This window comes from Carlito syrichta, unplaced genomic scaffold, assembly GCF_000164805.1.
Source record: "Carlito syrichta isolate Samal-C Ts95f unplaced genomic scaffold, Tarsius_syrichta-2.0.1 Scaffold297395, whole genome shotgun sequence".
NCBI lineage: Eukaryota > Metazoa > Chordata > Mammalia > Primates > Tarsiidae > Carlito > Carlito syrichta.
The window spans coordinates 9,259-20,568 of record NW_007241491.1 but is presented as its reverse complement, the minus strand read 5'-3'; the positions used below and the strand labels follow the sequence as shown (position 1 = coordinate 20,568).

Sequence of the window (11,310 nt, the reverse complement as noted above, 5' to 3'; positions counted from 1 at the left end):
TCACTCTGTCGCCCAGACTGGAGTGCAGTGGCCGCTCCCGGCCAGCGCAGCCTCGACCTGCTGGGCTCCGGCGATCCTTCCGCCTCAGCCTTCCGAGTAGCCGGAACTACAGGCGCACGCTACCACGCCTGGCTGATTTTTTTGATATATTGTAGAGATGAGGTCTCGCCAAGTCGCCCAGGCGGATCTTGAACCCGCGGGCTCAGGCAATCCACTCACCTCAGCCTCCCAAAGCGCGGGATGACAGGCTGAGCCACCGAGCCCGGCCGACGAGGACACTTTTTAAAAATTTATTTGTAGTTTTAGAGACAGTCTTGCTTTGTCTCCTAGGCTAGAGTACTGTGGCACGACCTTGGCTCACTCCTGGTCTCAAGCCATCTTCCCAGGGCCTCAGCCTCCCGAGTAGCTGGAATTATAGGTGTGCACCACTGCGCCTGGCTGTTTTTACTTTTTGTAGAGGTGGGGTCTCGCTCAGTTGCCCCGGTTGATCTTAAACTCCTGGCCTCAAGTGTTGCTCCTGCCTCAGTCTCCCATCGTGCTGGCATTACAGGTGTGAGTCACCCCGCCCAGCCTAAGGAAAGTTTTACAACTAAGAAGTATGTCTCCTGGAGCACTTCTTTCCTATTTAACAGCTCTGGCTGCTACAAGTGTTTGCTTGCCCATGGCAGCACGTGAGAAGTATCCTATTCAAGGGGTCTGTGATCCCAGCGACTTTGATGGCTGGGCGGGGGACACCAGGGGCTTTAGTGGGGTTGATGGCTAGGAGGGGAGGAAGAGGTAGGATTGGTCTGCCTGGTGGGCCTGAGGTCACCCTAGACTAGGGCAAAGGGAGTCTCTGAGCCGAGTCTGCAAACTCTCGGCTGGGTCCTGCTTGGACTTCTGAGTTCACCTCTCGATGGTCCAGCCTGGACCTCCAAGCAGCCCTGTCCCATTGGTCCCCCACCCACTGACCCTGGCCCTTGTGCTACCAGCTTTCACATCTGAGCAGCTTTGCGGGTGGGGTCCACACGCTCACCTTCTCTTCTCCTGAAATACGGACCACCCTCATTGTGTCCTCTGCATTCTGGAAGGCCCGGGTTGTCGGTCCCCTCTGAGTGGGCAGTGACATGCTCTGTCTGGATCCCGCCACTCTGATAGTCACAGCTGTTTCATGCACCTCTGTCTGCAGCACCCAGAACTCAGTAAATACTCAATAAATATTGAATGGATGAACAAACTCAGTACACAGTATCTGACTCGGTCACTAAAATGTTCCAAACCCCAGGCATCATCAAAGGTGAGTTCTTAGTCCCCAAGAGCACCGCAGTAGATAGTCCATGAGAATTTGAGTTGTCTTTGAGATTCGCATGGGAGGTGGTGAGCTCCCCATCACAGGTGGTGTGCAAGCTGCAAAGGGCACTCAGCATCTGGCAGGGCTGGGTTCAGTGGGCCAATGGATTCCCCTGGGCTGCTGAGGCCTTCTTGACTGGAAAGTTTTCAGCAAGGACACCTCACATGAAAGCCTGTGTACAAAGGAGCCACTGGGAGTCTGCAGTCTTTGTGTGTGGGGGGAAAGCAGTCAGGGCTTATGTGAGAGCCTGGGAGTGGGCTTTCAGAGTGGCATTTCTGGGGTCCATCTGGGCAGACACTGAAGTCAGTGCTGGTGAGGGCCCAAGGTCAAGGGAAGGCGGTTGATCCTTGCTCTGCAGGGTCGAGGTCTCGGAGACACAGTGATTCCAGGAGGGGAGAGGAGGGGTGGGAGATGGGAAGGCTTGGGGTGGAGGTGAGGCGTATTGTAAGGCAGTCGTGATGGGGGCGCAGGGACATGGGCAAAGACTTGTAGGAAGGAGCATTCTGAAAGCTTCTGGGGAACAGTGGAGGCCAGGGTGGTGGCTGGCTGGAACTGGGGCCTGGGGACGTCCTGCTGACCCTGAGGAGTGAGGGCTGAGAGGGGAAGTCCCTCCCCAGCTTGCCCTGGACTGGGTGGCAGCTGTCACCTGCCAGGGGGCAGGTGGTCTTTTTCTAAGCTCCCATCCTGGCCAGGTCACTCCCAGGACCCAGGTACCCCTGGAAAGGGGGTGTGCTCTCTGCAAGGGGCTCAGCGTTCCTCTGACTCAGCCCAGGCAGAGCTGGATTCCAGTTCCAGAGGCTGCTTGCTGCCAGGAATCCCCTCGCTGGGAGCTGAGACCCCTTAGAAGTGTCCCTGACCCAAGAACTGGCCGTGGCCCTGTGGTCAGTTGAGCCAAACAACCGAGTTGCTGTAGCCCCACTTAGCTGATGGGGAGCGGTGGCTTGGAGAGCCTGGGAGATCTGTCGTGAACTCCACCTACGTGGGGGGCTTTGTCCCGCAAACCCCAGGGCTGGGCCGCCGGAGCCCACCTGCTTCCCACGGCGCTAGGCTGCCCAGCGGCAGCTTCGAGGGGTCCCGGTTGCTGGCACCCTTTCTCAGATGGGGAAAACTGAGGGTCTGTGCCTCTCTGAGCGAGGGTCTTTCAGCGAGGGCAGAGCCACCAGCTTCCCCTTCGTGGTCGCCGCACCCTCACCAGCCCCACCCCAGGGACGAACATTTCCCCGCCACCCCACCCTGGGTTTCCAGGCTCCACCAGACTGACTGGTCCTCTCTGCCTCCGGGCCTTTGGGGGAGGCAGGGAAGGAAACCCAGGAGACTAATTTGTAAGCCCTGAGGATTCACGGCAGCTCACCCGCTTCTGTCCTGCAGGTCTCCTCCCCCGGGTGGGCGGGCAGCTCTGCTTGCTCAGGCCTGTCCTGGGCCTCCGGGACCCCCCATGGTCCTGGGCGTGCTTCTCGGAGGCAAGAGCTCTTGCCTGATGAAGGAGGCCTCTGGCCAGCAGGAGGCCGGAGGCAGGAAGCAGGCATCAAGGCTCCGGATGGCATCTCTCTCCCCCTTGCCGGCCTAGAGCCAGGAGGCCCCGGGGCCAGGCTCCCCAGACGGGCGCAGAACGGCCGTCCACGGCCACGGTCCTGCTGCCCAGGTCCAGGAAGGGGCAGGCGCCCGCCTTGGTCTCGTGGCCTGTCTCCCAAAGCAGGTGGCGGCGGCGGGGACTGAGTTCCGAGCTTCTGTCCCTCGAGCCAGGTCCCCTTCACTCTGGCCGGCTGGACACCTGTGGAGCGTGCAGCTGGCCCCCCAGGGGTTGCCAGGAGAGGAGCCCTGTCAGAGGATGACACGCAGGGCCTGGCCCGAGCTCTGGGAGGGCTGCTTGACCACAAAGGCTCGGGGACACCGGAGAGGCTGGCCGGGGGCAGCCATAGTCAGGGACGACTGAATGGGGGCAGGAGGAGGGGAGCATTAAGACAGGCAGAACCTTCTGGAACCCTTGGAAATAAGAGCTTTCATCCTGGTCCCTCTTACCAGCCTGGGGTGAGGGACTTAAACCCTGTGTGCCTCAGTTTCTCACCTGGAAAATGGGGTAAGGATTGACTGTGAGGACACGCGTTATAGGACATAGCCTGACCTTCTGTGTTTGATAAATGTGAGCTCCTCTTTTTATTATTATGATATGCCCTTTCCCCAAGGCAGGAGATCAGCTGTACCCAGGCCTGAAAGCCCGGGCCCGGCTCTGGGGACAGTTAAGCTCTTAGCTCCTGGGACCTTTGGGCTCACTGCCTGAACCCAGCACTGCCGGCCCTGGCAGCCGGTCAGCCCTAAGGCCGAGCCCGGGATGCCGGGGCTGCCCTGGACACATGGGAGGCCTGCTGGGTGCAGGTGTGGGCTGTGCTTGGCACATCTGCTGGAGATTTCGTGGGCTGGGCCAGGCCTGGTAGGGCCGGCCACATCCATCTGGAGTGTGGAAGGCCAGGACTGAAGGATGTCGGGCTTCTTAATTATGTTTTATTTTTCCTCCCGCTCCATAGATCTTCTGTTTGTCTCTCTGCTTTCTCAACACCGTGGGCATTTTCAGAGCCCGAGGGGCCCTGGGCCGAAGGTGCATGCCGGCGGCCCTGACAGCTGCAGAGACGTGGGCACGTGGGTGAAGGGTTCCCCGTGGGCCAGGCTGGGGCAGAAACCCTCTCGGCGAAGAGACCGGGGCGTGTCTCGTCCTCCCCACTCTTCCCACGAGAGGACTGAGCCTCCAGTAGCTCAAGGGAGCTGGCCGCCGTGCCGTCTGCGTGTCCCATAGGGTGCCCTGACCCAGGGAGCGCTCCCTGACCTCCACGGCCCATGGCCAAGTCTTTCCTAACTGGCTGCCAGCCTCAACTTACTGTGTGTCCTTGGCCACGGGCCCCTTCCTGGGCCTTTGACCCTCGGCTCTGGAGAAACAGTTGGCCCGGGGCTTGCGGAGATCCTCAGGGCTTAGGCGGTCTCTGGGGCCGTGGTTTTTGCCCACCCACTCCGAGTGGCCCAAAGCAGATGCCTGGCAGGGAGGTCCCCGTCCTGTCCTTTGTCCTTCCACACTGCTGCCCGGGCCTGGCAGGTGCAGGGCCCTGGGAGGGAGGCCTATTTAAGGGCCATCCCAGAGCTGTCCCCAGCCCGGCTGCAGCGCGAGGGAGCTCTCCAGACCATGGTAGGCCAGGCTGCCCTGCCTCCCGCCCTGGCCGCCTTCCCCGTGCCGTCTCCCCCGCCGGCCGCCCAGACCTGTGACTCCCACCGGCTTTAGCTTGGGCACTGTGGTCCCCGCCCTCCCACCCCCGGGGAATGTCCCTCCTGACCCCGGCCTCAAGCCTCACCTCCTTCTTCCACTCTGCCCTGCTCCCATGACCTTGACTTCGCTGGCGATTCTGACCTCCGCCCCCTGCCTGAACTCACCCTGATTCTGGTGGATGTTCTTGACCTTGAGTGGGTGCTGTCTGTCCCCGGTCTGATGGCCCGTCAGCCCTGACGCCATGCCCAGTCTGGCCCACCCCGGGCTGCCTTCCACGGGTGGCCGGTCCATCCATGTGGGTCCTGACCTGCGTCTCTGCTTCCCTGGACTGAGCGGGCACTGCTGAGGGGAAAGCGGGCCACGAAGAAGAGTGCGGAGGGGCTGGACGGGCCAGACGCTGGGCTTTGCCGTGGACGCTGGGGCTCTGCTGCCACTGGGAATACTTGGTTCCCGTGGGGCTCGGGGGTGGGTGCTCCCGGCCCGTGCTCCCCTGGCTGCAGAGGAGCCTGCTCACCAGCTCTGCCCTTCTGGCTGTTTGGGCCTTGCCCTGGGCTCCGGCCCGGGGGCTCCCTGAGGGCTCTCGGTCTCACTCATGCCCGCGTCTCACCCGTCTCATTAGCCCGCTTGGCCCGAGAACCCCGACTCGGCTGTCAGGTCTCAGCTCACCATCTCTGACTGCCCGAGGGCCTGTGGGCCTTTGCGCTCTCAGCACCTGTCCCCTCCTCCGCGGCCCTCTCTTGACTGCCTGTCTCTAGCAGGCTGTGAGCCAGCCCCTCAGGAACAAGGACCAGCCTGGTTCAGCTCTGGTCCCCAGGTCAAGTATGTGTCCCGATGCTTTGAGGTGGGCATTCTCTTGCTTTGATAAACGTGAAACTGAGGTCCCAAGCAGGCAAGTGGATTTCTCAACATCACAGAGGCCGTGAGCTTTCAGCAAAGCCAGGATTTAAGCCCAGGTCTGGGTGACCCCTCTCTCTCGGAGATGCTTCCTTAAGGGGAATTTCATGAGGGAGACATTCTACAAGGGGAATTCCAAGACAGCCGGGTTGCAAAAAGTCCTGGACTCCCTCTCATGCGGTAGAGAAAATGACCCCTGCGTCCCTTGTAAGGCTCCGGGACACAGTAGGGCAACGTGTGTCTGGCTTGTCATGAGAGACCGGGAGGGGGACGCCCAGGCCGAGACCAGGTCTGGGAGAGAAAGGGCAGAGTCTCCCGCAGACGGAAGTGATCATTTTTTATTAATCAGAGGGAAATGTATATGTAATTATGTGAGATGAACTCTGCAGGGAAGTTCTTTTCTTTATGATGTCTGAAGGGATTTATAAATATTACAGAGGTTTTACAGCACCATAACGTCCTGGCCGCCCTGCCAGCCCCCTTTCAAAGGATTAGTGGAGACAAAGCACCCAGTAAAAGCTAATTATAAGTCAGCCGGCGCTGCCGCTTCTGATGGGGCCGGGAGCCGGAGGGGTTGAGGCAGGGGGTGGGGACAGCAGAGAGCTGGGGGCAGGGGAGACCACACAGGCGCTGGGCTGGGGGCAGGGGCGTCAGTCAGGGAAGCCCGTGCTCTCCGGTGGGCAGGCAAGGGCTTGGCGGAGGTGCTGGGCGCCCGCGGGCTTTCAGCAGAGGCCTGATGGCGGACTCCTGGGCACCCGGACTCCTGGGGGCAGGAAGGCCAGAGACCCTCCAGCTACTCCGCATGGGTGGTCGCCCGCTCTGCCCGCTGCTGCGTGGGTCCGCCCGAGCTCTGGGCAGCTATTTCCAAGGACAGACTGACCTCCACTCTGAGCCAGATCTGGGGTGGGGGAGGGAGAGACCCCACCCCAGGGATGGGACAGACTGGACTTTGACTTTGAGGTGTCTCCCCTCGGTCGGGGAGACAGACAGGGTGAGAAATGGCAGGACAGTGGTCCGTGCTGTGTGGGTGATGGTCCAAGATGGGGCTGTGTGCGGGGGGGGAGGCTAGGGAAGGCTTCTCGGAGGAGGTGGCACAGAGCTGAAGGGATTTATAAATATTACAGAGGTTTCACAACATCCTACCTTCATACCAGAGGTTTTATATCATCATGAGGGATAGGTAGGATTCTTCCAGCTGGAAGGCAGGGAATGGTAGGGGCAGATGGCAGGAGAGAAGGCAGGTTTGGGGCAAAGTAGAAGCTCTGGGAGGCAGACAGGGGCCAGGCTGGCAGGGCTGAGAGCCCAGATGTTAACCTGAGAGCACTGGGGTTGGTTTTAGATGGCAAGGCCGGATTTCCAGCGGTAATGGGGGGTGGCAGGGAGGAGGCTGGAGCCTGGGGCAGAGCCTGAGGCTGGCAAAGACGCTCCTGCCAGAGCCCATCTGGCCCCGTGGGTGGACTCCCCACAGGGTTGCTGCCGCAGGTGGAGAAACAACCTGATGGCCAGCAAGTCCACCTGTCTGCTGGGGTCTGGGGAGGGCGGGGCTCTGGGAGAGAAGGCTCGGGGGCGGGACTGACCCATCACGGCCTCCCTGGTACCTCCAGGCCCCGAGAAGAGCCCGGAAGAGGGCCGAAGGCGGAGCCAGCTCCAACGTCTTCTCCATGTTTGATCAGTCCCAGATCCAGGAGTTTAAGGAGGTCGGTCAGCTGCCCCCAGGGCCCTGGGGGGACTCACCCAGCGCGTGTCGGTTCCTTGGGGAGTAGGTGCAGGGTCAGCCTCAGTCCCCGGGAGCTAAAAAATGTATTTGTTTGTCTTGAGCTGGAGTTTCACTCTGTTGCCCAGGCTGGGGTGCGAGTGGTGCGATCATGGCTCCCCGCAGCCTCAACCTCCTGGGCTCAGGTGATCCTTCCGCCTCAGCCTCCCTGGTAGCTGGGACGACCCGCATACACCACCAGCTAATTTTTTGATCTTGTGTAGAGACGAGGTCTCACTCTGTTGCCTAGGCTGGCCGGGAACTCCTGGGCTCAAGCAATCCTCTCACCTGGGCCTCCCAGATTGCTGGGATTATAGGCATGAGACACGGCGCCCAGCCTGTGTTGTTTTTTGAGGCCATGCCGCAGGTCCTGGATGTGTGACCTGCCGTCCTTGGGCAGTCCCTTCCTCTCCTTGTGCCCGAGCCCGTGCTTGCTGCATGACCTCAGGTGAGGCTTTTCTCTCTCTGAGCCTCAGTGTCCCTCTCTGTCAACTGGGGTTGCTGTGAGTCTGAAACGAGGCCATGGGCCTGGAGTCCCGCAGCTGGGTGGCCGGAGAGACCTGCCCTGCGGGTCCTTGGGCAACGGTTGGCAGGAGGCCGGTCCTCGGGGGGAGGTGCGTGGGGAGAGTGGCTGGGCTCCGTCAGGCGGGCGCTGCTCAGTGCCGGTGTCTCCGTCAGGCCTTCACCATCATGGACCAGAACCGGGACGGCTTCATCGACAAGGAAGACCTGAGGGACACCTTTGCCGCACTGGGTGGGTGGCGCTGCAGCCAGGGACGCTGGGGGCCAGACCAGCGGAAGAGGGCGGGCAGCTGGGGGCAGCAGGACCGTGGTCGCAGAGCATGAGGGAGGGAGGTTTCTCGGGAGTGGGGAGGGACCGGGCCAGGGAAGGGAGGACAGTGCAGGGACAGGAGCAGCCTGTGGCACAGGAGGGGCCTGGGCATGGGAGGGGACAGGGGAGAAGCTGGGGGGGAGGTTCGACTCCCAGGGCGGCTTTGCCCCTCTAAAGCCCAGAGAAGCCAGGCTCGGTGGCTCAGCCTGCCATCCGGTGCCTTGGGAGGCCGAGGTGAGTGGATGGCCTGAGCCCGCGGGTTCGAGACCCGCCTGGGCAACTTGGCGAGACCTCATCTCTACAATAAATCAAAATCAGCCGGGCGTGGTAGTGCACGCCTGTAGTTCCAGCTACTCGGAAGGCCAAGGCGGAAGGATCGCCGGAGCCCAGCGGGTCGAGGCTGTGGTGGCCGGGAGCGGCCAGGGCACTCCAGTCTGGGCGACAGAGCGAGACTCCGACTCAAAAAAAAAAAATAAAGGCCAGAGAAGGACCATAAGGCGCCCAGGGGGTGGAGGTGGGGGAAAGGTCATAACTCGCTCATCTCTGTGTGGTCCCCTGGGCCTCTGGGAATCGGTATGTCCGCCAGGACCCTGAGGAGTCCCCGTGTCCCCACCTCCAAGCAGCCCACCGACCCCCTCCTGGGACACCATGTGAGCCACCGGCCCGCAGCCCCTGCACACCTCAGCTTTCTCGCCTGCAAAATGGGGATAGAAGCGACTTGCTCTCCTTTCCAGGGAAGCTGGGAGTAGCTGAGCGCCGAGGGCAGAACGCCCCCAGCAGTGTTCCCCGGCAGGTGGCCGGGCCTACGGGCTGAGTGGGGGTCGGGTGGAGGAGCCTGCAGGCCCCTCTGCCACCTGAGCTCAGCTCTGCTGGGCTGCGGCGGGCAGGGTCCCTCACTGGGCTCCTGGGCGCCCCTCCTCTCCCTCCCCCAGGCCGCATCAATGTCAAGAATGAAGAGCTGGAAGCCATGGTGAAGGAAGCCCCCGGCCCCATCAACTTTACAGTCTTCCTGACCATGTTCGGGGAGAAGTTGAAGGGTGAGCCAGGTGGCCAGGGACCCTGGGGGTGGGGCACAGGGCGGTAAGGACAGGTGACAAGTGCCCCTGACACACACACACACACACACCCCAGGTGGGAGCATGGTGTGGCCTCCAGACACCAGCCCCGGGGCGCACACACCTCCCAGGCCCAGCCTCCGTTTCCACCTCTGCGTCACAGAGTGGGGCCACACCACCTTGTCGGCCCTTTGCCCACCACTAGGATGGGGCCTCCGCCTCATCCCCTGCTCCTGGCTCCACCTCCCGACCTGTGGGCTCGTGTCACCAGCTCTGCCTCACTGTCCCAGCTGCAGGGGTGCTGGGGGAGGAGTTTCCCAAAGTTCCTGAGGCCGACCCCAGTGTAGGGCGGGTTAGTCACCTTGTCTCGTTCTGTAGTCACTGCAGCCTCCAGAGGAAGGATCAGGGAGCCTCGTTCACAGACGAGGAGTCTCAGGCTCGGGGGGGTCACGACACCCGCCCCAAGGGCCCTGGCAAAAAGTGGCCGGGATGGAGCCTCAACCCCAAACCCCGGCTCTAGCAACTGCCCTCTCCTGAGACACAGCACCAGGCCTGGGGCAGGGGCCATCTCTGTCCTCTTTCTCCCCCAGCCCTGGGGAGCTCCCTGTAATGACACCCTCGGGCTAGATTGCTCCTGGTCAGGGGGGCCAGCCCAGCTGCGGTGTCCTGGGAGGTGAGCTGCCACCCCCACCCTCAGGCCGCCCCTGCCGACCCCCTCCCCAACCTCCCAGGCTGCGTGTAGGGTCAAGACCTGGCTTCCCACTGCTCCCAGGGTGACCCTGGACAGGTCTGTCTGCTTTCAAGTGGGGTTATGTGAGTTTCCCAAGGCTGCTGTCACAGACGACCCCATACCTGGCGGCTCAGAACCACAGACAAGTGTCCTCTCCCAGTTCTGCAGGAGGAGGCTGAGAACGAACGGTCAGCGGCTCAGCATGGGGGAGAGTCCGTTCTTGGCCTCTCCCGGCCCCTGGCCTCCCATCGAGGCCTCGTGGTCACACGGCCCTCCTCTTCTGGCTAATCTGCCTGCCTCTTAGAAGGACACTTGTCATTGGATTGAGGGCCCACCTGGATAATCCAGGATGATCTTCTCAACGGCCTTAACTTACATCTGCAAAGTCCCTTTTTCCAAATAAGGTGACAATCACAGGCTCTGGTGGCCCTATCTTTTGGGGGAGGCACCTTCCATCCCTCTACAGGGCAAGCAGTGAACATTTTATGGGTGAAAAGTCAACACTCTCGGGGTTGTGCCCCCTGGAGAGTCTGGCAGCCTCCGCACGCCACGTCCTGGCCAGCCTGAAGGCTGGAGATGACACCCAGGGCCAGGGAGGCAGGGGCCCCATCTGGGGCAGGCTTTGAACTTGGGCCATCCGGCTGAGCCAGGTGCCATTGGGCCACCTCTAGGCAGCTGTCAGGGGCTGTTCTCAGGCCCGTGGCCGCCTCCTGGAAGAGCTCAGAAGCCGGGGAGGCTGGGGCAGTGACAGGCACGGTGGGAAAGTCGTGTGCACCTCCAGCCAGCGCCTTCAAAGGAAGCAGACTGAGCGCCTGCCTCTTTCACGCAGAGGAAACTCGTTAAGGCCAGCCGGGGGGGGGCCTGGAGATGTGGCCTTTGGATCTGTGGCGTGGACTGCCCGGGACTGGGCCCAAGAGGCGAGGCAGAGGGCACCTCCTGCCCCGGTGTGTGCCGGAAGTGGGTGAGGCCCCGCTGTGAGAGCAGGGGTCCGGTGAGCCCCTTCAGAAGCGCTCAGGGGAAAAGGAGGGGCTTCTGCAGCTGACGATGGGCCTTGATTCACAGATGGGGAGACTGAGGCCTCAGGCTTGTGTCGGTCGGTGGCTGAGCTGGAGCTGTGACCCAGGGCCTGGTGGGGGCCGCAGGGCTGCAGGATTTTCCCGTTTCTGCAGGGGCGCCGGGACCAGGGCTCCAGCCGAGCCTGTCGTGCAAACTTGGCCAGCCTGCGTGAGAGGCCAGTGGGAGGGGACGGGAGCCGGCAGGGCGGCCTCACCCAGCTAATTGGCAAGAGGAGACTGTGTGGTGCGGTTCCAGCTGCGATGGGGGAGGCAACCAGCCCCTCTGCGGCCCATTTTATGAGGCTCACAGTCCTGGCAGGGGCCCTCTCCGGGGAGGACGGAAGGGAGGCCGGCCTGCCCAGCGGTCCCCACCACCACGGCCAGGAACGGCAGGGCTGCGAGTGTCCAGCA

At 62.1% G+C, this 11,310-nt stretch overlaps 1 protein-coding gene across 1 annotated transcript in view; it reads left to right on the top strand.

The window, feature by feature from the left end:
- Nucleotides 1–487: 487 nt before the first annotated feature.
- Nucleotides 488–11,310, top strand: part of MYL10 (myosin light chain 10) — a gene marked incomplete at its 5' end in the record, with an annotated part of 14,910 nt that continues 4,087 nt past the window's right edge. The window contains 4 exons of the mRNA XM_008054656.1: nt 488–550; nt 7,079–7,171; nt 7,906–7,981; nt 8,992–9,096. Coding sequence (XP_008052847.1) covers nt 488–550; nt 7,079–7,171; nt 7,906–7,981; nt 8,992–9,096 — 337 coding nt within the window. The remainder of the gene's footprint in view (nt 551–7,078; nt 7,172–7,905; nt 7,982–8,991; nt 9,097–11,310) is intronic.